Source organism: Vidua chalybeata, chromosome 3 (genome assembly GCF_026979565.1).
Source record: "Vidua chalybeata isolate OUT-0048 chromosome 3, bVidCha1 merged haplotype, whole genome shotgun sequence".
Classification (NCBI taxonomy): Eukaryota; Metazoa; Chordata; class Aves; order Passeriformes; family Viduidae; genus Vidua; species Vidua chalybeata.
The window spans coordinates 12,413,491-12,440,893 of record NC_071532.1 but is presented as its reverse complement, the minus strand read 5'-3'; the positions used below and the strand labels follow the sequence as shown (position 1 = coordinate 12,440,893).

Sequence of the window (27,403 nt, the reverse complement as noted above, 5' to 3'; positions counted from 1 at the left end):
TTATACTTCTGAAGCCTCATGCTTTTATTGACCATCTCTGCCAGTATGTAAATGCTTATTTTCTTCTGCTTACAGGATAGCTGATTGCTCACCCTGACGCACAGAAAACTAAAGATGACAACTACAGCAAGTAGTACAGTTGATGGACTGTCACAGACCACATTTGGCCATAAGGAGTGTTCCCATACCTCATCCTTTTAAACCCAATCATTGCCCTGTTTTCTTAGCTGAAAGGTGTTATAAGGCACTATTTATTTTCTCACGAGTAAGCCATTTCGATGAACATTGCACAGCCTCAGCAGAACGGATCTCTGTGCTCATTGTTTTCTTTTGTATGACTTCTGTGGAAACTTCCTCTACACGCCAGTGAGGATATATTCGGCCTTCTTTAAATGCACTGCATCATTTCAGTATGTCTGCCAGCAACAGCAATGGTGAGGACAGAAGCCAAGCATCCAAGTTTGTTCAATAACACTCCTTTCCCGAGGCTTACAATGATCATTTAAGGAAAATTGTGTGTTGATTAAATCTCAAACAAAAATCTCTCACAAAGTCCTCTATACTGAAGTTCTTTACACACCTGAGGTTTTGAATTTTGGCCGTGTTTACATTGCTACAGTGAACATATTGGTGTTCAGCACAGTGATATCGGTTCCCAGACTGAGGATCCTTCAAATAGGCAGCAGCTGGCTGAGACTGAAGGAATTCCAAGACACTATGTGTTTTTCTGGTTACACCACAATGGAGAAGGGTCATCTTTGCCAGCACTGATTATGGTAACATTAGCATGCAATAAACACTTTAGTTTTAAATGTGTGTGTGTGTATATATGTGGATGTGGTACTTTTCTCTGGTTAGAAAGCTGTACATGTTAAGACTAAATGTTCTGAAGAGCAATCTCCAGATCAGCAGATTGCTAAGGTAGGATCTAGCACCTGAATTATAATGGTCTGGTTTGAAGTTGCATTTCCTAGAACTGTTAAGTTATTGAAAGAGGACAGTCCTCATCTGGGAAAAGAGAGAAAAACAAAACACCACAAAGCTCAAACCTGAAAAACTGGCACACATGTTAGTCTTCTTATCCCATCTCCCCACAACAGGGGTGGGTGTGTGCATATGTAGCACACGCTCTGATATAACACCTGGTTACAAGATGTCCTACAAAATTCAAGTTATTGCCCCCTTCAACATGTTATAAGCCTTCAAGATGAGAGTAATTTCATAGACTTCCCTAACACAAAACTGACAGCTGCACTCCTCTGTGTAAATTTGACTGTAAAGTGCACTGGGACTACATGATACCTGCCCAGGTTTGCATCCTTACATCCTGCAGGTTTGTTTTCCAGCACAACCACTAGCAATAGTAAATCTGTGGAAATAAAAAAAATTTAAAAAAACATTCTCTTTACTGTTGTAAACTCAAGAGGAATAAGCACTGGTTTCCAAACTAGGATGAGGGCCAGAAGCACACTTCATTCTTATACTTCTGCGGGCAAAGAACAAGCATTAGCAAAACCATGGTCTTTATTTCCTGTGGCAGGTCAGCTGACGGGTCACAGCCAGCTGACCGCACAGCTACCGTTACAGCTCACGGCTTGCTCACAGTGAAAATGGTTTGGTGGAGAATTTGAATAGAGAAATTTGGTTACAATCCAGCCTTCTGATGGATCTGTTGAGATAAGCCTTTTAATGCTCTATAAATGAAATGTTCATGAGCAACTTCATTCTTAACATCACATAGTTTTGACCAGCATTTAGTCTGTAGACCTCAGCTTGTTTCCTGTAGGATTTTAAAAGTTATTTGTAGCTCTTGACTTAGCATCTCATCAATAAATCTCTTGCAAGCCTGGTAACTTCAGTCAGTTATATACTTACCTCAGCAGCAGTTGCAGATCAAGCACAGTCTGCAGGCTCACACAACTGATCCTGCTAGGCAAAATATTGCAGCCTCCAAGGAGAATCACAAAATCATTAAGGTTGGAAAAGAACTGTAAGATCAGCAAGTCCAACCTTCGACCAATCACCTTGTCAACTAAACCATGGGACTAAATGCCACATCCAGTTGTTTCTTGAACACATCCAAGGATGGTGACTCCACCACCTCCCTGGGCAGTCCATTCCAATGCTTAACAACCCCAACCATGAAGAAATTCTTCCTGAAATTGAAAAGGAATAAGTGAAAATTTAAAGTACCTGGTACAGCTAGAAACCCTTTGCTACAGGCATTTAAGAAAGGGGAGCACAGAGTGTGTTGTTGGCAGTAAGTGTTCACAGCCATTGAAAGCAAGAAATACACTGGGTAGAAATGCAGCCATTTTTTCGCACACACACACCCCACACTGCCAAAAAGGGATAGATTTATCTTAGACAATGTAATAATTTATTAAAAAAAGCATTCACAGGCTGTTTACAGAATGTGGATCTCCTAGTTCCAAAACAAGAATCTGAGTAGGGAGAGCTGACAGGGCTTGAACAAACATTTTAAGAAGTTGATATAAGATGAGCTTTTTTTTTTGCTGTGGGGAGGCCTGAATATACAAAATTTAGAAAATATTTTTCTTTTCTTATTTCAAGTGGATATCTTTTTCTGAACAGGGAAAAGACTTTTCTTCACAAAAACAATTTTAGTTCCCCAATCTAGGCAAAGGAACAAAGACTTTCTTGTTCGCTTTCTCTAACTTAAGAAGTTCTTGCCTGATCTGTGTGTCTTTGCTGGTCTTGGTGAAATCCTCTCTGCTAGAAGTACAGCAATTCCAGGAGAGTGTCCAGGAGAAAGTGTGTCATAATGACAAGAATGCTGGATTAATGAAGTAGCTAAAGTCAGATACAATCCCAAATGATGCTGGATAATTCCACCCCATCCATTCTCTCCTGTCTCAGGATCTTTTAAAAAACATGGGGGGAGACTGAGGGATTATTTAAGAAACAAACTCTCCAAAACACCACACAGTGGAAAGAAAGAAGATTATGTCAAACCTTATTTACAGCTTGATCTGCAAATGCCAAAGAATACAAGCAATAAGGTGAAAAATGCAAGTGCTTGGATAGACCCTGTAAGAGGTTGTTTGAGCCAAACCCACTAGGACTTTCTGTGCTTGTTTAAAACCTCTGCAAAGCGTCATGTAGCACATAAGGGAGCTTCAGCTTTGCTTCCAACTTTATGGAGTAGCCCTGAGTGCTTCTCAAGGAGCCAGAGGGACATCTGGCTCCCTCAGAGGGAAATGCAAAGCCAGGTTTGAACCCCATCTCTCTCCTCTGCTCTAACCATCCCCACAGTCTTGCCCTCCTCTGCCCCCCACTCCCAGTCCTACTCAGCTTTTAGGCTTTAAAAGAATAAACCCAGCTTTACAAAGAAACATCTTCCTAGACAGAAGGTATCTTCTCAGAGGCACCTTCCTCAGGCAGGTGAAGTCTTGGGCAGGGAGAATATGCTTGCTGATCAGAACTAGTCTGAAGCATGGATTTTCCCCAGCTGGGAAAGGTGAGCCATTTCCCTTTCAGTACAGCAGATCAGCTGAGCTGCAGAGCAAGGTTAGGGGCAGCCGTTGCCTAAAATGTTACATTTTTCCAAAATTAAACCGCCTGTCACCTCTGTGGACTGTTGCTCAAGGATTCCTCTACAGAAGTCAAAGTGAAAGCATGCCTTATGTGCCCCCGCAAGGTCTTCCTCATGGGAAGCCCAGAAGCCTTTGGCTGAGATAGCCTGAGCATCCACAGGAGGATCCTTGCAGCCTTGGACACTAGTTCTAGAAGCTTTAGGCATCTGCATGGGAAATAGATATTCCACATGAAAGAAGGCTGCATGTGAAGTATACTGGACAGAGGCTGGGGAAAAAAAAAAAACAACAAAACAAACCCCCACAAAAACAATCAACCCAAAAAACTCCGAAACAAAACAAACCCCACCAAAAAGAGAGAACAAGTAACAAGATAGAGTAAATGCAGGAAGAAGCATGCTAAGGAGCACACTCTTTCTTTCTCTACGTGACACCAAGAATGGAAAGGGATCCCAATGGAGGAAGGAAAGCAGGAAGGAAAGGAAGGTTTTGTAGAGGCAGGAGAAACAAGGGTTTGTTTGTTTTGTGACTATTATAACGCAAAGAAAATCTAATCAAGGTTTGCTTCATTCAGCATCAGCCCGCTGACTGATGAACATCCATACAGCACAAAAAATAGTTCCAAGTACTTCTCAAAAAAGCCTTGAAAAAGAGCTGGCAGGGTCATTGCAGAAATGGATGCAACTTTGGAAAAAAGTTTTTGAGTTATCAGCACTGATCTGGATTTTCAAAATAAGCATTGCAGCCAACAGGGTAAACTCATTGGAAAATGTGTGCGCTGAAATTTAAAGTGCTGTTTACAGCTGCAGACAGTCTGGTCCTAGGAGACAGAAAAAGCCATCAGCAAAAGGCTACTGCTGGGGCAGTATGAAATTTAGCCAAAAAGTCTGCTTTTTCCATGAGTAGAGCTAATGCCGGAAAGTTTAAAGAGGCCTTATCACCTTCATCTCTGCTTCATGTGTGAAAACGAGTTATGACCTTCCACCTGCCCACAGCATAGGCAGACTCCCTCTTTCTTTGGTTTTACAATAGTGTTTTCCTACTTTTTGTACTTGTTTTTCTCTCCTCTGTTGTGGGAAAGACCCACGTGGACAAGAGAGGAAATTACTGGACAATAAAGGGGAAACAATGACACTGACAGCAGTCAGAGCTATAAAAAGCACCAAGTAAACACAAAGGAAACATATTTTTTCCCTTTTACCCTTGTTTGTCAAGCCATTAGAGGCGTGATCTATTTTCAGCCAAAGAGGGGAGAAGGCAATGTTTATAGCTGGTAATAGCACTTGATTTTTCAGACTGTGTCCCCTTGAAAACTCATAACCTGAAACAAGCAAGCACATGAGTATGCTGAGAGCCTACACAGGGGAAACGCCGTAGCATACTGCTCTCCAATCACAACACTGCTGTGACTCTAGCCTAAGGGTTTGCTAGAAGGCTGATAAAGCAAACTTGGAGTTCAGCATGAGCCAGCTTGTTTGGGACTGATAAATCATGCTCAACACCTTAAAAGTGCATTGATACATCTGTACCACACCTGTTGTCCAGGGAAATCAGAAGTTCAGAGAGCCTAACAGTCAACAACACCTGGACTCTCTACTGCAGACTAAATGTGGCAGAACTAAGATTAAATTATGTGCAATAAAAGGGTATTTGAGAGCTTTTGTTTGCAGGTCTTCATTAACCTAAGAGGGAACTGAATTAACTTCTAGTACCACAAGAATTGACAAAAGCCTTTTGGACACTCAAAAGTTAGCAGATCCCAGTGAGAATCCTTATTCCCCACTGCATTCTTGCCACTTCAGCAGTTTTTCATTTCCTAGGTGCATAACCTGTCACAGGGAATACTCCTACACCACAGGATTTTTCAAGCTCTAACCACTTCTTGTAACTATCTACCGCCACAAATCTTGCTTCCCTTCTCCCCAGTCCTATCTTAGGTACCTGATACTTAGACACTTGACTGGTAAGCCTCTAGGTTCTAATTGAGCCTGGGTTTGGTTGAGGCACTTGCCACTTTCCTCAATCCAGATGCAAATAACAGTTTCATGGAAACAGACAGCCAAAGCCTTAAAGCAGGTTACCCACATGCTCTGGCTGAGAAGCCTGATCTGTAGCTTGAGGAGCCCCTCTGGGACCATCAGCCATCATGGCACATCACCATGGAGCTGCACATTTCAGGATTTTAAATGTGCAGAATTTGCAGTAGAGGAATCTCATCAAGTGAGAGATTACCAGACAGCTAAAGAGAAAACTACTCAGGAATAGCTACAGGCCAAAAGGCTCTCTGGGGTGAGTTATGTATGGTGCAAGCTCAGTTTGACCCACTTTCCCTTGTGGTACTCCTTTACTCACAGTAAGGAATAAATTTTTATCTTTTCCTCAGACCTGCAAGGAAAACCCAACTATGACTACAGTGCATATGGATCATGGTATTCCAAGTCAGGTTGTAATGCACCTGATGTGGGAAGCAAGTGTGCCCCCCTCTCCCCATAGTTATGTTTCTGCACAATGACAATGCTCAAGAGACAGTGATCCTAACACAGGGAATGGAAAGTGAGTGCAAGTGAAGCCTTTAGAAAACACAAGCTGCTTGAGAAAAAAAAGGCAGATGGAAAAAACAGAACAAGATGCCTACAGCTTATGGGAGAAGAGTGGCAAGAACAGGAAGGCCAAGAGGAAGAACACTGTTCCCCTTGCTTGCTTACTTGCCTTTTTAATCTGCTGGAGTTCTGCTTTTGATCATGATGCACAATGAAATCAAGCCATGTATATCCAATCCACCACAGTCTAATAACATCCACAACCCATCTCTCCTCTCCCAGCTTCTATTTAAGAGATTCCTCCCAGTGCAGCAGTGCAGAAATCATGTTTGGAAAACAGTAAATATCAGAGCATCATACAGAGAATAACAAAGCAGTGGCTGTTTGCTTTCATTAATCAAAGCTGCTCTCTCCACATACACAAAGCTTGTTTTCTCTGGGGAACAAAGAAGTCACAGCACACCAGAAGGAAACAATAGAGTAAGGAAAAACAACAACAGCTGGCAGAAGCAAAGTGTTTTCTTTCCTGTTGGAAGAGTAAAGCCTCCTGGTTTTGACTTCTGATTTTTAACTTTCCCCCTCAAACAGGAATAAATTGGGACTTGGCTTACCCTAAGTCCTGGAAGAGGAAGGAGAAGCAACGTATTTTGATGAGAAAAAGCTATCTGGGAGGAAGTGGAAGCTCCTACCCCACCCCAGCATCAATCCACCATGTCACAGTGTGCAAAGGTGAGACTCTCCACTGCAGCAACAGCTATAGTCTTGCAGAGGAACTGGCAGTTCTGGCACAGAAAGCACTTTTGAAGGTGCTGATGTAACTCCAGCAGGGGCTCTCTGAAGAGCCTCCTGAGTTCCCGCTTGCTAGGAACAAGTTTACAGCACTCTTAATGCCCGTACAGAAAACACCATCCTCTTTGCAGTGAGGAGCGTGAAGAAAAGCAGAAGCTGTCAGCTTGAAGAGATTACATTCCCAGCAAAAGGCTCTTTTAATTCGTCAATCTCTTTGCATTTGCTAGTCCAGGACTGACCCCCCTATAGGAACCCTAATTCTTAAAAAAAACCCCACTAATTATTTTTGCAGGAATGCAGCTATTCACCAGCTAATGCTCATGACAAGGTAAGACACCTCTGGAGATTGCTGCTGTAAGAAATCATCAATAAACTTTTGTGAAGCAGTAAGATTCACTTTTAGATAATTTGAACTATGTTAGGCACAGATAGATCTTTATCAGTGATCCTCAAAGACCTGGATTCAATACAGAAAGCTTTTTCTTCACCAGGCTTGTTAAATTTGTTTGAAGCACTAAAGGAGAAAAGCCATTATGTCAGATTCCCAAGTGCCTTTCCCAAGTGCCTTTGCCTCGCTTCCAAACCCGTGAATCACTAGCAGCATCTAGTGGCTGCAATAAATCAAAACAGATTTCCAGGTTGACTGTGGCACAAAATACAGACAAATCAGTTCTAAATGATGTTTTTAAACTTAGTTACATGACTACCTTGAATTACAGCAACACCAGCTTTACAGAGATTCTCTCAGATACTTATGCTGTTACTGTAAGCCAAGGAAGTCCTCCTGCTTCCATCAATCTGGATTCATCCCCAAGGACAAAACAGGTAGACTCTGCCATCATCATAGCCTCTGTTACAGTGATCTGAGCACAGTAGCAAGAACCTACATTTCCACAAGGCTGGAGAGCATCAGGAAGTTCCCAGAAGCAGCATACCAAGCTCACATGGCATGTAGGAGCATAACCTGGGAGACACATGCTCACACAGCCCAAGAATAACTTTACACAGCAGGAGAGAGTACTATGAGCTGCTACACCAGGCCAGAGGGAGGAACAGAACAAAAGTCAGTAACTGAAGATCAGTTCCTGCCACCCACTGCTGTTCTGACAGCCCCTCAAAGGACAAAATGCATGGTACAGCTGGGACAACTACAAAGTACAAAATAAATAACAACAACAACAAAAAAAAAAGATATGAAGAAGACAGAAATCCCCATGAATTTCCAGCTACTGTAGCAACTTTTTACTGTCAAGGAAAAGAAACTAAAGCAAACAGAACATACAGATACTTTTATTGCTCACCTTTTATACAACGGCACACCTTCAGCCATTTCCTTTCACAGCTTTTTGACAATGTTTATGTACACAAAAAAACCCAGCAAGAAGCATTATGTGGCTTTCAGTAAAGAAAAAAACCCAAACATTAGAACACCAAACTCAGCCAGGTTTTGTTTTCTGCAGCAATAATAAAAGGGCTTCCTCTAGGCAGGAACTAATCTTCCCAGGCCGTAGTGCATTTCTTTAAAAAGACAACCCCCAAAACAAATTGCCCTAGATTTGCTGAGCCAGTGGTATTTAACTTGCAAATAAAATAAACTTCAGTTTGTCATTTCTTCTAGCTGATTTCAAGTAAAAATTAGGTTTGGAGGAGGAGCAACTCGTTTTGGATGGATGCAGGTCAGTTTGAATTGCTACACCTAACTACAGGCCTACATACACTATCGGTTCACAATTTAGCTTAGTTTGAAATTATCTTTGCAGATTTTGGCGGCGGTCAGTCTTCGGAGTTGAGCAGGTGTGAAAACGTGGTTTAGCAGGAGATAAGGCTACTGAACATGGCATCCACAGTAGAGCTCAGATAACACAAAACCCTGCTTCTCAGAGGAGTTCCCTGTGTGTGCACACACACGCTGTAACGCCACTGTGACTGAAACAAGAGGTCAGCAAGAAGAAAAGCAGCACTCCAGACTGGTTTAGAACATGTAACTCAATAATGATTTGAGGGAGAAAATGCAGAAGTTCTACTGTGTATTATAAGAGACAAATTTGACGGGTGTTGGTATTTCTCCAAATCAAAACAGAAGGCAAACACAGCAGCCATATTTAGAACAAAAGTGTTTTGAGCAGAGGGAACCAGTCCAACATACAAAAAGCATGGCTACTAGTTGATGTTTAGGATGCAGGGGGTAGTGACAATGTCTTTCATTCAGACAGGTAGAGGTGGGTAGAAAGGAGAGGTCTACACGAAATTGTGCTTTGCTCTGTGCCAAACATCCCACCCAAAAGATTCTACCTGCTGTGTACAAACCTGTACTAATTCAAGCAGCATTTAAGTCAGGCCTCTGAAACCAGGTTTCTATTATGTGAGCTCTGCTGAAGTCTAAATTTTTAGCAGCCTCAGCTGGTGAAGTGTCTTCCTTGTCCAAAGCCAGACTGATTATACTGATAACCTCCATGCTGGAAGTGCTGCTCAAACTGCCCTCCTTGATTAAAGTTCTGACCACCTCTGCCCCCCCAGCCGCCTCCTTGACCTCCTCGGCCACCGCGACCACCACGGCCACCCCTCCCTCCTCCACGTCCACCCCCTCGGTCACTGTGGGACCCACCATCTTGGTATCTGTTGTCTTGCTGGTAACCACCACCACCACCCCCCTGGTAACCACTTCCAGAATAAGAAGACGACTGGTAGCCACCATAGCCTCCTCCTTGGTAGCCACCACCACCATGGTAGCCACCTGTTTGAAAACCTGCATCTCTGTAGTTGCTCTCCCTGTAGCTGCCATCCTGGTAGCCACCACTTCCGCCATCTGTCCAGCCTCCTTGAAGCTTGTTTCCTCTTCCTCCTCCTCTGCCACCATGATCATAACCACCACGTCCTCCTCGTCCCCCTCGATCATGGCTTCCTTGTTCATGACCTCCTCGCCCTCCGTATGATGAGTCATAGCCTCCTCTTCCTCCTCGGTCATGACCCCCGTGGTCATAACCTCCCCGCCCTCCATAGGAAGAGTCGTAGCCACCTCTACCTCCTCTGCCACCGCCTTGCTGCGAGCCACCCTCTGGTCTTTTCTGCCACGGTGGCATCTCAGGAGGTGGAGGTTCAATTTCATTGGGCCTTCCTCCTCTGTCAGGCACTCTGCCCATTAGCACCTGCAAAGGGAAAGGGAAAACTGCCGTAGGAGTTGTGACACCTCACACGAGTCACATTTACTGAGACACACCACAGACAGCACTCCAAGGTTTTTACATCCAGGCAAATTTTGAGTGTTTGAATGTGACAGACCTCTGTGTCCAGTTAACAAAAGTTAAACAGGGATTATCTAGTACTTGAAGCACTGCTAACAAGACAAGTCAGGAGAACTGTGCTTTGTGTTCAAACAGCAGGCACACCACCATGGGCAGCACCAATGCAGTCTTTCACTTAACTCTTTATTAGTGCAGAGTGCTAAACTCAAATATGCACAAGTACAATGCAACACACTCTCTCTCCTAACTAGTGCTCTGAGTTCCTGTAGAAGCCATTGACTTGGTAAATAAAGGGCAAAAATTTCTATTTTTCAGTGAGGATATGCAGAAACTTAACGACAGGTGTGAGAGAGCACCAATCAGAGTGGAACAAGATGCTAGAGGTCTTTAGCTGTCTAAGGATGATGTGACCTTAGAAATTTAGCAAGGCAAAATGGGACAGGACATTTGTACTGCTTGAAGTTTTGAAGCACTATAACAAAGGAACTTCAACAGAAGGAGGCTACTTTGTAATTCATGCTACTGTCTTGAAAGACGTTTAATATTGATAATGGAAATAAGTTAACAGATTATACATCAGCAGCAGGGCAGTAGTGCATTCCTACTAAAACATATATACAGTCTGATGATAGGGTCAACCTGTCTTACTACTTAATTTCTTACACACCAACAACACTAAAAAGGTGCAGAAATTATTTGGGTTGGATGGGTTCTGACCAAATCAGTACACCACTATTCTCTCCTAAATTAATAAGAACTTTACCAGAGGTACAGTTGGTACTCAAAAGGTAGAAGAGCATGCACCCATCCCCACAATTTTAAAGCACCAAGAATGCAGCTATACATAGCTATTGAGCTGCAAATTCAGCACATATATTTTTTTGAGCCTGTTACTCTTGTAAAATCATAATTTTTGAAACAAGGCAAACTGTTTTGTCTAAGTCATGTTTATCCTGTGTCATTATTAGAACGATACATTTGACTGTAATCTATTTGTGTACCCAGGGCAATCTAATTTCTGGGATCCTTGCCTTGTGATCTTAGTACATTCTATTTACACAGACCAGAAACACAGTTACTATGTAGATGTTATTTTAGACATGGTGGCAGAATCAGGTAGCAGTAGAGCAATGGCTTCTGTAATTCTGGCAAGACAGGGCAGGCCTACTCCCACTGAAAGCAATCCAAGGTATTTCATCAATTTTTAGTGCCCCAGAGAAGGGACACTGTGAACCTCAACAGCTGAAACTGTGCTATCCATAATACACTGATGCATTATCTGCAATATATAAACACCAAGTTTCTTATCCTTTATTTCCAAATTCCACTTACAATTCTGAAAAAAAATAGGATTTACTACTACATTCAAGTTACTTAAATATTCCTAAAAGAACAAGGCATTTGTCACCAAAGGTACCTTATTAATGGCACATGCAGTCTTCTCTCGGATGGATCCGCTGCTTGTTCTCATAATCTTTGACAGATCCTGCCGAGCTGCCAAGAGATTTGCAATTGATATAGTGCACTTAGTAGATAAGAGGGCACGTTTTGGCTGGTAGACTTTAGCCAGTTTTTCTGTTTGACTCTGTTGGAGCAAAGAAAAATAAAACCCAGTCAGTTAAAGCAATGGGACATCTCATGAAAAGAATCAAATCAGCACTGAATAACAAGCCTCTACTGCAAATAGAACAAAAAGTTAATATAAAATCAGTGAGAACCACTTTATAACTGATGATTACTTCAATCAAACTAACATTTGTCACATTAATTTCTTAAGTAAATAGGAAACACAATTCAGACTGAAATGCCAAGACACCAATGAGCTGACAATTTCAACAACATACACATCAGACTGTATTACTTCCAGGCAGTCAAACACAGAATAGAAGTGTGCCATATAGTCATATGAATTACTGCTAAAATCCAGAAGATACTGAAAGTGAAACATCTGTGTTTAGCCTCCAGACAGCCTTCTGTGCCTTCACCCTGATCTGCACCCATTCCAGCTGGGCCAACCTCACCCCATCTCCAACACTTAGCAGAAAAAGGCCCTGTTAACTCGTTTCACTCATCTTTGTGAAGAAGCTGACTGGAATGAAAGGCATCAAGAGGGCCTGGCAGAGCTTGAAATGAGATCCTACACTCAACTTTGCCTTGTATGCAATGCCTCTTCCTCTACTGCCTTTCAGCATTAACCATTCCAGCCTTTTTGAACACCTCAAAAGTTTTCCAGCTGAAACACAAGAGAAATCTGTACTGCTACACGTGAGTTACCACACAAGTTACATCTCTCTTCAGTTATCAAAAGAGCGTAGTGTGTGATGTAGTTAGGATAAACCACATTGCCATCTGAATGCAGAGGATGGCAGTGGGGACAGACAAACCCGGTTTTCCAACATATCTCAACAGTGCAAAAACTTAGGAGCACATTTTAAAGTCCTAAAATCTTGTTTTCCATCCAAAGGCAGAGAACTGGAATATGGCACTGGGTAAAGGTAGGAGAAGCAAAAGTATTCATCAGAGTACTAGTGTATTTTTCCCTGGTAAGTTTGACTGAGCTCTGAGCACAATATTTTGGTTCTATGATACTGTTTTAGGTGAAACTTAAAATTTTAACTTTTAAAAATCCCTAATAATAGACTGAAAGGGTTTTTTTTTCCCTGGTGTTTCCACTATCTCGAGATGTGGCTATTTCATTATACTATTGTGTTATGATACTTTTCAAATAAAAAAGAAAATTATAATCTTGCTAGAAGTTACTGTTAAAACAAACTGCTCTATATGTCTGGAATAATACAGCAACATTCTCCAAATTTGTATTGTTATGCTTCTAAAAAAATATTTGCATTCTAATAGATATAAATGCATATACACAATTTGTGTAGCTAGTCAAGTCATTTTTATTCTCTATTAAAATATTTAAACAGTCAGCTAGTTCTTCAGTCATCAACTAAAAAGCCTGAAGAATACAAGGTTTAATAGAGAGTACACCAGTAGAAGTCCTACTCAGATGATGAAACAAAATCAGACAGGTCACAGTTTATTATTAAAGTATAGCTGCTTTTTGAAAAAACACTTATCAAGAAAAAACACTCAATGATTTTATGTGTCACAGTTTAGCACTAATAACTCCATCTCAAACACTGTCAGCAGCATACTTAACACCATGATAGCAGATCTAGTTTAGTCCTGGAAAATAAACTCTGTGTACTATTTCTAAAAATCCTGTAATTTCTGAGATATAGGAAATAAGGAAACCATATAATTATTTCTAAAAGCATAATATCTATCAGGTACTCAAGGAAGAACAGATCTCATGTCACAGCCACTTGCACGGTTCAAAGACAAAAGAAGCACATAAAGCATTACCCTGTCTATAAGGTAAGAACAAGGAGTGCCTTAGCAGCTTTTCTCATGTGCATCTGTGGAGTTGTGATTGCAGACACACTTTGAGTTAAGAAAATCTGGTCACTGTGGATAGCACAAAGTAAGATAAGGGATGGTCAACAAGAAGATGATTTTCTATCATCACACAAGACACAGCACTTAATGGTTCACATTATGGTATTCTGAACATGGTTGGATCAGTAATCTCTAATTTTTTCCAGTGGCTTTGGTGTGCAGTTACACACAGTCTGACTTTTCATTTTACAGACTGATTTAAAATCCAACAGATCAGTTCTAAGTAAAATATTTTTAAACATGTTCCATTGTCATAAATTTCTTTAGAAACTCAAAACAAAACCAGACAACGCCTGTGATTATTTTTGACTCATGAAGGACAAAATAATGATGCAGTTTTCCAGAGATACTCATTATAAAGGGTTACCAACAACCAGAACTTCACAGCAAGTTGTCTGTACCTTAGCTCTGTCTGACCAGCCGAAGGATTGCACAGTAACATCCAAACGTTTGACTAACAGTTTTCTTCGGACTTCATATTCGTTGGCTATGGCTTGATTAATTGCTTCAATTTTTTCCTGAAACAAAAATTTGCAAACAATCTATAGATTAAAGTGTTTCTACTTAATAAACTATGTGGATGGAAGAGAGTATGACACAGAGAGAATATGCATGGCTTAAGACTGCAATTATCTACCTTGTCAGATGGACTCACAGCCAAGCTGTGCCTGCTAATGTTATTTTCCTGAACCTTCCAAGGCTCATGTTCAACCTTCTACCATTTCTAACAGCATAAAAACTGCTGAGCTACTTCTCAACATCCACCAGCACAGAGAAACACAGGTGAGAAGATACTACAGGCAACAAGCTGAAGCAAGGGCATACGTAACTCCTAAGAAACAGGACATTCGTGCCTTCTTAAAAAGTAGAAAGCTTAAGGATAAAGATAGAGCAAAGATAAAAGACTAAAAGTAAGTACAGTACTGCAAGAGGATCTTGATTAAAGCAGTCTGCATACAGGCAAAACAACAAAGTGCCCTGTAGGAAAAAATCATGAGAAACAGCTGGTAGCAGACAGTGGTTCAGTTAGAGCAGCAGGTAAGATATGCACCATTAGAGAAGTAATATATATATTTAAAGAGGCCTGGCTGGAGGGAGGGCAGCAGGGCCCACTTCCAGTCTCAACAATAAAAGCACTGAAGGAAGCAGACTACTGGGGAATGATGTGCTTCAGCCTTAAGTGAAAGAGACAAGAGAGACCTGAAGTCTTGCAGCAGCAGCCATAGCTTTGAGCTTGGTGCAGCAGCAGTGATTAAGCCAGGCACTGTGCTCCTGGTACAGCAGGTGACAAATCCCAGCTGGAGAAGATCACAGCCCTGCAGCCTGAGTGTACAATGTCTCTCCCAGGTCCATCCTGCATCCTCACTGCCTCTTGGAGAGGCTATGCAGGAAGCAGACTAGTCCAAGTGAGAAAAAGAAGGGGACATTACAAACAGACCCACAGCTTAGCTAAAAAGAAGCCCCAGAAGCAGACATGACACCATCTAAGCAGGACTAGGTCACACAGACAGTGCTGGAAAAGGGCAGGAGACGAAGGTTTAAGCTGCTGCACAAGCATGCTGGTCAGCACCACCACTGTAGGTCTCTCATTTTGGAAAAGTTTAGCCTGCACCTGGACCTAGAGATTCATGAGTCTAAGATCTTATCAGTTGCTGTACATTTATTGCACCAACATATACATTATATTGCAAGAAATTATCTTCTTGTCTCCCGAAAGAGAAAAATCATTTTGCAACACAGAGTCAAGATCAATACTTTGTACACTTGAAAAAGGTAAATGGGCTCTAATACCTGCAACTACTCACCCAGTGAGCTGGTCCCAGTTGTTTCTTTAATAAAGGTTTTCCAACATGATTAGGTGGAACCTTTGCTAGAGTTTCCTTCAGCTGTTAGGAGACATATAAAAATATAAGCTGTGGCTAAAATAAATTAGTTTTTCAAGATTCAAATTAAAGGAGAGAACTGCTAGACAGTGAAAGGCATGACACAGCAACCTCTAGTATCAAGTTATTTTCTCTGGAACAGAGAGCCAAGCACACGTCTTTTGGAAAGCAACTGTTTTTAGATTTCTAGTAGTCTCAGCTATAATTATGTAAAAATTAAGAGAAGGGACTACAGAATAGATCAACAGTAAAAACAAAGACACCATGAGGTACTGCTACTCTTGAAGCCAGTGGGATTATTTTACACATCATCTCTTTAATCCAGAAGAAAACCCACATTTGTATCAAAAAGCTTATTTTAAGATGATGTAAAATATAACATGACCCAAAGAAGGACCCCTCTTTACAATCAAAAGGATAAAAATCTTTGGTATGAAATTTTAACTCTATCTTGCATTTTAGGACTTCGGGCACAACTTAAATTATCTATCCCATCTCAAAATTTCTTAGGACTTCAAGGGGGAAGAAATGGAATGGCAGTGACAAAAACTTCTGAAGCAGTTTGGAAAAACACCACCAACCTGTTCATTCCAGCATGTGATCTAACACATTCAGTGACCTGGTTTTCCAATGATAGTGAGCCAAGATTTTAAACCTAAGTGCTTTCAAATAGCAGAGGCAGTTCATTCAAGTATCAGCAGTTCCTTTTCTTAATGTGGTGGATCATGAACAAAGAGAGTCAACTACACAAAGAGCCTAACCCAAACTATACTACATATATGTGAAGAAAAAGTTAGCTTGATTTTCACACAATCAATCAGAATATTGCCATTCTAAGACTCACTTTTTAAAAACAAGAACACGGTGATGTGTTCATTTACAAAGTGAAATAAGTTTTTCAGTTGTTAGCCCGCTTTACTTTCTCCTTCTCAAGTACTGCTAACAAGTGAAGTATTCAGCCTGTAAACACAAGTTATATACAATTTCTGCTAAAACTGTAGGTTAGAAAGTCCTGATTATATTTCATTATGCTGTAAGGATGGTTAAGGAGGAGGGGGGTTAATTTAAGTCATTGAGAGAATATTCATTTAACCGTACCAGACAATGCAAAACAGAAGTATGTTAGAAAAACGTAATAGAATCCCCAGATTAAGAGGATTTTAATCTACTTTATATTCTGTATTTTTAGACAGTCTCTTTCAACAGCAAAGCTTCCTAGCATTGTCCATTATTATGAATATTTCCTACCTTTTATATAAAATAGAAGCAGAGCATTTCTTATGTGTCTGTGTAGTGCTCACAATAACTCCAAAACTAGAAAACAAACTGCTTTCATTCGACACCTTGGACTCCTAATGGAAAACCATACTCCTCCTCCTCTTAAACAGGTCAAACCAAACTGATATCTTGCATAGAAACAAAACACTATTTTCAGTTTCTTGGTTTTGCTTAAGTAAAATGCAACTAAATGGTTTGTCAAATTCAGAGTGTTTTGGGGAGCTTTGCATTAGAAGGGACCCATACCTGCATTAGAAGGGACCCATACCTGTTCTTTAAAGTTAAGGGTTGTCTTCTGCTGTTCCGCTCTCCCCTATCCTGCAAATTAAGTCACTAAATGTGATTTCAAAGCTTTCTATCCCTGACCTTTGGTATGTCTACTGGACAGCCCATTCCATTTAATTTCTCTGATTTATAAAAGTTACTCAAAAGTAATTTTTTTTTTTTTAAATCACAACAGCCTGAAGAACACACACATGCCAGGAATAAAAATAACTGGAATCACAAGAAATTATGAAGTCTTAGGGAGAAGGTGTTAAGTTTTACTTTAGTTACACCACCTTTTAATCAAAACATCTTTAAAACATTAGGTTCCCATACAAATTTGTTTAGGTGTATTTATTGAAAAACATTTCTCTTTAATGTTCTTCCTGAGGCCTAAGATGAACGTCTTCTGCAACAAGTGATGGCATCAAATCTAGAGCAGTCACCCTGGAAAGCAATGATAGCAAAAGTCCCTGACCTCATGCCTTGGCATGGAAAAAGCCTTCAAAATAATTTTCAAGATTCTGACTCTTTGTATACGCAGTAAAACACATTAACGCTCCTTCACAATTCAAACACTGGAGTTGCACAAGAGGCAAACCTCACCCAGGTAGCAGAACTGTTTTCCATCAAAGCAATAACATCATAAATACTCAAATTTTTCTTCCTTTGTATCTTACTTTTTTTTCAATTCCGCTGAAGAACTGGAACATCGTTATGTTGGCAGGAGGCTTGGACATGCCTAAAGCAATACAGATGCCTTTTAGCTCCTGAAAGACTTCACTGCCACCCCCTTCCTGGGCTTTTTTAGGAGGGGCATTCACACACAGCATTCTGGCAGCTTCCAGTTCTGAGATGAGGTATGCTGAGGTAAGAAAAATTAGATTTTACTATCAGATATAAAAGAGTTATTTTAGAGCCAGTGAAAACTCAAGTGCTTACAACCAACAAACATGCAAATTGACTGTTTTAGATAGAGTGAGGGATAAAAATTTTGTATCTACAGAACACTCATATTTACAATTACTGAGTTCAGTGCTAGAAACACAAGAAACAGAGGACAGGTTTAGTACAACCAATTAAAGTCTGGAAAAATTCCTATGATTCCAGCAAGTATTAATCCCAGAGTTCAACAGAGCACAGTTCTTTTCCTTCAGGTTTTACCCAGCAAAGACAGGAACATGGAAACAAGCAGGATAAGGGACTGAGATGTGCATTTTAGGGTAAACAAGCACTTCTTGAGGCTCTAGGAAACAAGCAAGGTAATGAGTAGCGAGAAGTGAAATGTCAGATGAATCTCCTCTACCTCCCCACACAAAATGTAGAGTGGAAGAATAATCCCACCGAGAAGCACTATTGAGAATTCATGTTTAAAATAACTTCAGAAAGGAAGGCTGTAACTGAAGAAATAGAAGCTAGACTAGAAGTTAGAAGGCTGAAGTCTTCTTCAATATCAGAACTGTAAGAGTCTACTATTACATTGTAACTCCTTCCTCAAACAAAAAGAGAAAAATCAGAATCACAATTTCTGAACACGGTATATGTCCAGAATTTCAGCATCAGGTGTAATTTACAGTGATATAAGTTTACAATTATATAAACAGCCTTTGTTTGTTTTGCAGGTGTCACAACTTTAAGGTTTGAATTTTAAAAAATGCACAAGTTTAACAATACTTTTCTCATTAATCATAGTGAGTGGCCATAGCAATAATATACATAAACACTTCTAAAAATAAGAAGAACTGATACTGCAGACACACTTATGAGCAGGGAAGTAAACCCACAGATACACAAAAGAAGGTTATTATTTATAAAACTGGGACAGATAAGAAGATTAAGAAAAGAACACAGTGTTTTAATGATCTTTAGAATGTCATCTGCTAAAGATACAGAATACCTTATAAATAAAAAACTTAGAATATGTAAAACAGTGAAGCATCCTTTGTAAGTTCTTTCAGCAACACTTTATATAGGTTTTTCTTACATTGAATTTTCAATTATTAACACTCTTTCCAGGTCTACTGAAAAAGAAACTAGCAGGAGAATTTTGTTTCAAAAATTTAGAGATCACATTTAAGCTATCTTCAACCTCCTCTACCAAGAATTTAAGTCTGTCACTAAGATGAATGTTCTTTAGATAGCTATTCTTTTTTTGCACACCTTTTCTGAACCAGCCTGAAACTCTTGTACTTTTGTTTTGTAGATGCTAGTGCCTAACATTTTATTCTAGTGATGCTGCACATTAGACAATCAATCCTAACTACTTGGGTTTATTTGGTGCTTTCATCTCCCAGCAATACTGCTACATCTTCCAAGTGACATAAACTTTGCTGCATTTCATTAAAATGTAAAATACCCTGGCATTTCACTACAGAGGGTTACCCTGTTTCTCCTGAAAAAGAACCTAGTTTTATGGCTCACATACAACAGCATACCTAGGATACCTAGTAAGTTCACTTAACACAGCTGAAGAAAGCTATGCAACTATGGTGGTACACAAAAAAGGAATTTGGCACTACTGCAATTTCCCATTTGACAGTAAACACAGCATTCCTGCCAGATGGGATACCAGAGTTCAGCTCCTGAACACGGCCTTATATTACCAAAATGTATATCCCAAAGGACCTCTGGGATAAACTGTGTGTCACAGACAAGCCAAATTTATTGAATGGCTTGGCTTACAGAAAACAAGCTGAAGAGAAGATAGTTTGAGCTACAAAGTATTTCAAATGAAACTACCTCACTTCATCAGACATTTTTAAACATACTATAAGAAATATTCAGATCAAGTCTAATCATCTTTCTCCTACTGTTGAAATACTCTGTAAATAATTTCTTGTATCTCAGAAGGCGGCAGAACTAAATTTCTGTTTTGAAAAGTTAAAGAATCAGCAGCAACTGAGGAAGCAAATAAAACATTAACTCAGCTTGATTTTAAAATTAGTACTACAGTTTCTAATTCAAGTTGGTATTTTTTATTATAATGTGAATTAATGAATTCATATCACACACCTTTTACAAATTCAAGTACTATTTCTTCTCCTCTAACATTTCATAGGGAGAAAAAAACAATTTAGCTATTGAGATCTGATGGGTGGAAAAAGGAAGACATCACCATTGCTAATGTTAATTTCCTTTCAATCAGCAGAAAGCAACAGTGAAGCTATTTACTAAGGATGTTGATCAAAAGAACTGGGAGTTGGGATAAAACATTCTCTCTTTCATAACAATTCCAACTGCTGTCAGTGTAGGAAAATGCAAGTTCTGTTGCACCTTGCAAGTCATCACAGTAGGAGCCTCTAAAGTTATGATGCATCTGATGTTAGTGGTCATTTTTACAACCATGCTAAGTAGAGTTCAGTGGCTAAATTCTGGCAGGAATCTTCAAATAATTCCCTCTTTGTTGTGCCTTTTGAGAAGTAATAGGACAGGCTTTTTGTTAACCTGTGAAAAAGGTTAACACAGAGTATTTTCCATCATATACTGGGTACATATTGACTAGTAAACCCAGAATTATAATACTCTGATGCTGGAAATTACAGTAAAAATAATGCATATTTTTAGGTAACTGTAGTGTAGTACATTGTGGTAAAGTAACCAGTATCTCATTAGTGTAAGAAACAATACTATAAATCTTGCAGAAAATCAGGTTTGCTTGCAAGCACCCTTTTAACTTACTAAGCAGCAAGAGACAGTTCTTTTGATTATGAAGGCGTTTTGTCACATCTCCTGATGTTAATGACGTATATGGACAGTTCATTTCAGACAGCAACCCACTCATTTCAAGCTGAAATTCTTCTGCTTCATTTGGACCTTAGAAAAAAAAAGAATAATAATTCATTCATTGCTAATTGCTAATATATAGAGGGTGTGATTAGAATGAATTAGCTATTTAAAAAATATGTATTTTGCTCAAGTTGTTATTTAACATTAAGACCCATTTTTAATGGAGGCCAAGTGCATTTCTTGGGTTCCTCCAAGACACAGCACAACCTATTTGGAACCATGATATGCTCCATTAATATAAAATTATGTTTCACTGACTGTTTTTCCAAGCTACAACAGACAGGCACTGGCAACTTCTACAATGAAAGGGGACATTAAAAACTATCATGAATAATAAATATGGTTTATGAGGTCTCACTTTTTTTCTAATACTTCTCCCTGTAAGCTCTCATTTGTCAACTGATTTTATTTCATATCAATATCCGGTAAAATAAGGAAGTCACATAAGCCAAACCTTAGACTGATATTTCTGTCAAAAATACTGACATTACGGAAACTAATCAGAATTTATTAGGTAAAAAAAACAGTGACAAGAAAGAATTTGTTAGGTTAAAAAAAAAAAGTGATGAGAAATAGCATTTTTTTATCTTTTGGGAAGAGACTTCAACCCCAAATGTCTGTTATTCCTAAACTCAAGACATACAAAATGAAGGTAGGACTTGATGGTACTCCAGCTAACATGTTTCTGTCACTGTGTTTTATGAATTTGAGATAGATGTTGGACTATTTCTGGATTGTATTTTTACACAAAACAAAGAATAGGAACCTTTTACTACTAGAAGGAGTGAGATACTGTACTGTTACACAGAAAGAATATGAAATACACTCAAAGAAGAAAGAATGAATATGTCAAAAACAGAGAGAAAGGAAAGTAACAGATGCTGAGGTAGAAGGCAGCAACCTTTGGCCACTGAGTAAATACAAAGCTAAGCTCATGAAAGCATTATGAGTTAATATATTAGATATTCAGGAATATGGGTTATCACACCAATTTAATAATTTAATCTGTAGATTGTCATGACTAGTTGACCAAAATTAACTTTTTTTTTTCTGAAAGCTACGGTTTGCTTCCTCTACCAAAATGAAAAACAATCATTTTCAGGCTCCTTCTCAAAAATTCACAGCAAGCACAGAGTTAAGGGAACTAACAGTAAAAAGAGAAGATATGGTTACTGTAGTCATGAGAATGTAACCTTGAACAGTAGCATTACTGACATCAAAATTACAGATAGAAGCATTGAAATAAAAATATTCTCATGATCTAGTAAAAATCCCACTAACATTAATGTTTCCCTAAATCCCTCTAAGAACTTTAAAAAACAATATGGTTGAAAAATTAACAGAAAAAGCTAATTTCAGGAGAAAGACTGTTTGATCACCACTATTATTTCAACCTCTACTGGCTGTTCATTAGGCAAATTTGAGGTGGGAAATATCTAAACTCTGGCAGCGTGCAGACAACACTCCCTGGTACAACAGATAGGCCCAGCCCTAGTCTCTGTGGCATGCAAGAACACACATTAAGTGCATGTTTGTGCTGGAGTTATGACTACTTACTGTTGGTTGCCTGCACGTTCTCCTCTAGTTTACAGAAGAGCCGTAACTCCGATACCAACCAAGCGCAGAGTTTGGTGAATTCAGGGGAACTGGCTCCATGGGAGACTGCCTGAGCCAGTGCTCTGTCGTCTAACAATGGACCTTTGTAACTGAGAAGCAAAACAAAAGCACAGTTTATTAATGTTTGCTGTGACCAATGTCCTTTGACAGATTTATTTTATGCCATATGCATATTGAGGCTACAATCACAACACATCTGCAGTTCTGATCTCATGGAAAGGGGATTCCTGGACTGAACTGTAGCAAGAACCACATTGAAAACATCAGAGTAAACGCAGAATTTGTGTGCACATTAACTTACCATCACAGAGACTGTGTCACAAAATAGCATTATCAAAAGTTTCCTCCACAAGAATGTTACCATGTACAGTGGCAACTTCTCTGCCGCCACCTCCTGAAGATGTTACTGACAATAGACTATCCAGGGCAACTCAGTCTCAAAGAATCTTTCCTGAGCTCTACATACTGCTTTACAGGATGTTGGATAATTACTGCTGAACAAGTGCATCTTTACTGTCATTTCCTATCACGTATGAAAGGGCAGCTTTACAAAACAAAGCCTTTGATAGAAATATTACAACAGTGATCTGCATAACAATATCATCTCTTGAAAAACCAACCTCCCTAAATATACATAAGAAATATTAAGGGAATTGGTTCTTTGCATAAGCAAAATAAGCTAAAAATCAGACCTACTGAAAGAAAGGGATAAGTTTATAGATCAGATCTCAGAAAACATAGTTTTCAGAACATCTGTGTACTGATAATCTCTCAGGGGGAGAATGAAGAGTAGGGAGAAGGCTACCTTATTAAGCAGGTAGAAGCACAAGTCAGAGTTTACCTCAGTATTTTAGAAAAAAACATGTACAATATTATTTTGAAATATTGCTTCCAAAAGACAAAGACATCCAAGAGTGCTCATAACTAAACGAAATCTCTCTTGGGAACTTCCGGGTAAAGTCATCCACTACCTCACAACAATCCAACGAGTCCAGGCAACTCTTGGCAAACCTCAGCAATAAAAAACCATCTCAAACTGAAATGTAATTCTCCTCACTCTGCTCCTGTGCTTAATACCACATACAAAGGATTTGGCCTTCACTGTAGTGGCCTATTACCTCAGCCATGTAAAATGAAGAAGCCACACTCAAAAATAACTTTTCCCGCACGGAGCAGCTTGATTGGTGACAAAGTTAATCTACTGGCAGCTGGTGGGAAGCTGTAATCTCATGTATTACAACCCTACTGCATGACCACAGCAGGCTGGACACTTCAAGAGGCTAATTGGAGCAAGTTTCAGTCCCATCCCATCCCTACATGTGTAGGTCTGGGAACACCTGGGACTCAGAATAGAAGCATCCAGTTACAGGTCAAAGTAGAAAGGAAGCAATGACAAGCCTTTTGCTTTGGCAGGATTGGGATTTAAGTCCCTGCTCAGATCTTCTAGAGGCACCTTTTCTAGAATTTTTCTTTAACAGAGGTAACACCTTGAGTGTGCAATTTCTTATAATTCTAAAAAAATCAAGTGATATATTAGGAATATCTTCAGTATCTGATGAGAAAAAATAAGTTGCACCATGAAGACCGTGGAGCTACTGCCAAAGCATAAAGCCTCAAACACCCCAGTCTTTCCAGACACCAAGAATCAGAAATCCTTCACACATACAATAGTTTTCCCAGTTGTTACCAATATTGCTGAGGTCTCATGTCTTTCATCCTCCAAATTTACTTTTTTCACTGTTGTCAATTTTGCTTCATATAATTTATTTGTTCATCTACATTCACTGTTTGCTTTAAGTACTTATGTCAAAAATCAACAACACTTTCTGTCTATAATTGCACAAATCAGAAGCACAAATCACCACTCCTTCAAGCCACTACTGTCCTTTTAAACAGAAAAAAGAAGCAAATCACAGTATTTTCATTGTGACAGAGCTGCCTTTTCACATTTCAGTCAGAGAAATACCTGCTAAAACAGAAACCTATTTGTCAAGCTTTGCAATTATCATCACTAACGTACCCTGGAAATACAATCTTTGTTGGAGCATAATGACTCTAGCCACAAAGTGATTTATGGGAATGGGGCCAATGTGAGTAAATACAGCTGTTTGCATAGAACCAGCAGTAGAAGTGAAATTGTAGCTGCCTGTCCTCTGAACTCTCAACAGTTTACAGACATGGGAGCTTACAGCAGGATGTGTTCTCCATGCTCTTCCTTTCATGCTTATGCAGCCTTTCCTGACTCTGACAAAGTAACAGGTTTACACAGCAAGTTTCCTGTGCTATACTACCCTTTTAAAAACGTAAAGAAGAAAAACACTTGCTCATTTGCAATGCTTTTTACTCTTTCTCCACCCTCCCCCACTAAAAATATGAAGCCTGAAAGTTTTTTTATGGTCTGATGTATCTCTTTATCCTGTCCCACCCTCACCTAGGGCCGTTGTGCAGAACAGAGCAGCAACAGACCAGATGGCATTCAGGAATCAAGGGGATCAGCTCGCACGGAGAAACGACACACTCGCCAAGGCCGTGCAGCTTAAAGCCTGCCCGTCTGGCTTGGGGCATCATCACCAGCCCCGCTCTGGGGACGGCTCTGACGAAAAGGGACCATTCCAGGCGCTGCCCTGAGCCGCAGCCCTCCGGAGCGGCAGCGGCCCGGCCTGTGGGGGCGGACAGCGGCGCTGTGTCCGTGCCGGGGCCGCCCTCTGCTCCCGGCCCACACCGGGAACGCCCCGCACCCCCAGCCTCGGACACATACCCCAGGTCCTCCAGCGACTCCAGCACATCGTTCTCCAGGAGCTCGAACTCCATTCTGCGGCGGGGCACGAGGGGTGGACCTGCGCGACAGCGGGACTCAGCGCTACCAGTTCTCGCACTCCCACCGCCCGCTATTCCCCCCTTCTCCAGCCCATCCCGTCCTCGTGGTGGAAACTCAGCTCTCACCCCCTGCCCTGCGGTGAGGGAGAGCTCCCGGCGCCGGAGCCCCTCTCCCCGCGCCGCCCATGCCCGCTCGCCTCCCCGAGCCCCGCGGCCCCACGCACCGCGCTCGCAGCTGCGCCGCCGACTGCCGGGTTGGCATCTCAGGGCGGGGAGCGCGGCGCCGCAGGCCCCCGGCCTCCCTCTTCACCCGGCTTCTCTAGGGCCGCCCTCCCCGGTGCCTGATCGGCGCCGCCTCCGTCCGCGGCGGTCTCCGCCTATCCGCCGAGCGGAGCACCATTGCTAAACTGGGACACGCATGCGAGACCGGACAACGGGCCGTTTTTGGGGGAGAGGAGCCCGGGACGAGCCAAGGATCTCACTTTTGTGTTCAGGCGCCGGTAAGGTCAGACCCGGAAGCAGGCCTCCTCCCTCGCCGCCGCGCAGCCCGCGCAGGAATGCGCTGCGGCGAGCGGCGTCGCGGCAACGGGCGGGGGCAGGGGGAGAGGACGGGGCGGTGGAAGGGTCAAATCGCGCCAGGGAACGAGAGTCCGTCCCCACCCTGCAGGACCCCACGACGCGGCTAGGACCACAAATCCCGGCATGCCTCGCGCGCGACAGGGCTTTTCGGGGAGGGGCGCCTGGCGCCGAATAAAATTATTAAAATTAATAAATCGAAGGCGTTTCAGTTCAATTACTAAATGGAATCCGCGGGTCTCGTTTCTCCCTCTGCTCCATGGCCTGGCGGCGCGGGCTGCAGCGGGACGTGGCCTTTAGGGGTGCTGAAGGCAGCGCTGGGCGGGCTGAGCCTGCCCGACTCTGCTGGCCGGGAAACTCCTCGAGGCGACGCTCTGGCAGCTTTTTAAAAATTATTTTAACTTCGGGGGGCGGGGGAGGGGGTGTAACAGCGTTCACTTTTTCCAGTTGCCAGCATGTCCAGAGGGAAAGCCGTGCACGTGGGTACAGATCCAGCCCTAGAACGCTCCGGGATGGGGCCAAAGGCGATCATTGGGCTCGCAGCTGCGGCCCCCTCCGGCAGCACCGCCCGGCTGCCTGGGCCGCAGCAGCCCCACAGAGCGCACGTCAGCGCTGGGAAGGAGGCACGGTAGGACGATATGTTGGGATGGCTACGCCGTGCTAGGGGAAAGCCAAAACCACTCGTGCCAAAAATGATCCCAGTCAGTCACCAGCAGCGAGCTGGTGCTGCAGGAGGGGAGTCCTGTTCTTCACGAAACTGCCCCCGGCAGGCACAATGAAGAAAAGCTGCAGTCAATATATGAAGGACCTTGTAGCCTCAAGATAGGTAGGAGGATAAAGAGTAGGGATCTTAAGTCACCAGTTCTACTACTAAAGACATATCAATTTACACATTTGGAGGAAAATTGCCTCCTAAAATCTTATTGTCAAAGGAATAATACAGGCATTCTGCTTTGTGTATTTGCTTCTAGTTGTATAGTGGTTAGTACAGCATAGCCACAGCCCGCTTCGATTTTTTAAAAAGAAAAGAGATAAAGGCTTCTGGCAAGCTGCCTTATCACTGCTGGGCTGTGAGAATTACCTGATTTTCATTTAGTCCATTCATTTTTGATCCAAAGCATCTCAGGTGTTGTGCTTGGGAGCCTCGGCTGGGTGGGTAGCCTAAACTGGAGATCTGGGCAATTAGGATTTTCCTCACAAATTCAACACTGCTGCTGAAAGCTTGTGACCTTTTGCTTGTTTGGTCGACTTCGGGAGTTCTGTTTGGTTTTTCTTTTGTTGTTTTGCTTTTGGGTTTTTTTTTATGTTTATGTAATGGCTGGGTTCACCTTGCTTGCATGGGTGGAAGTGTACAAAGCTGGGTAGTACGTCCACAGTCTGACTCTGCTCAGCTGCTTGTGGTCATGATAATGTTTAGCCCTTACTTCTGAACCTTCTTTTTTCTTGCCCTAAATATAAGGTTTAAAAGCATTCACAGGAGCAAGCAGTACATGAAATAATTAATTTTGTCACATTGACACTGTTCCTGGGTCCACTCCTGAATCTGCACATGTTGAGAAGCGAGGATTTTGTGCTAATTTCAGGAGGACATT

At 41.4% G+C, this 27,403-nt stretch overlaps 2 protein-coding genes across 4 annotated transcripts in view; one reads left to right on the top strand and one right to left on the bottom strand.

The window, feature by feature from the left end:
* RASGRP3 (RAS guanyl releasing protein 3) overlaps positions 1-812 on the top strand; it is a 58,647-nt gene extending 57,835 nt beyond the window's left edge. For both annotated transcript variants that reach the window (XM_053937174.1, XM_053937175.1), the window contains exon 17: positions 76-812. In XM_053937174.1, coding sequence (XP_053793149.1) covers positions 76-84 — 9 coding nt within the window. In that variant the 3' untranslated portion in view covers positions 85-812. The remainder of the gene's footprint in view (positions 1-75) is intronic.
* Positions 813-8,160: 7,348 nt separating this feature from the next.
* On the bottom strand, positions 8,161-25,797 carry FAM98A (family with sequence similarity 98 member A). Of its 2 annotated transcripts, none has more exons than XM_053937173.1 (9): positions 25,718-25,797; positions 25,177-25,255; positions 22,359-22,507; positions 20,694-20,828; positions 17,696-17,880; positions 15,396-15,476; positions 13,992-14,108; positions 11,546-11,713; positions 8,161-10,032 (listed from the first exon to the last, which is right to left on the bottom strand). In XM_053937173.1, the coding sequence occupies exons 2-9, from the start codon at positions 25,227-25,229 to the stop codon at positions 9,283-9,285; spliced, it is 1,638 nt and encodes a 545-aa protein (XP_053793148.1). In that variant the 5' UTR covers positions 25,230-25,255; positions 25,718-25,797; the 3' UTR covers positions 8,161-9,282. The 2 variants fall into 2 exon arrangements, with proteins under 2 accessions (XP_053793148.1, XP_053793147.1); XM_053937172.1 differs by lacking the exon at positions 25,718-25,797 and adding an exon at positions 25,460-25,550.
* Positions 25,798-27,403: the final 1,606 nt, after the last annotated feature.

Bases quoted from the DNA above. Each gene is read 5' to 3' on its own strand.
- FAM98A (XM_053937173.1), bottom strand. From the start codon at position 25,229: ATGGAGTTCGAGCTCCTGGAGAACGATGTGCTGGAGTCGCTGGAGGAC. The intron at 22,508-25,176 runs GTATGTGTCCGA...TTTGCTTCTCAG, and splicing joins GAGTCGCTGGAGGACCTGGG to TTACAAAGGTCCATTGTTAG. The intron at 11,714-13,991 runs GTACAGACAACT...TTGCTCCAACAG, and splicing joins GCTGGTCAGACAGAGCTAAG to AGTCAAACAGAAAAACTGGC.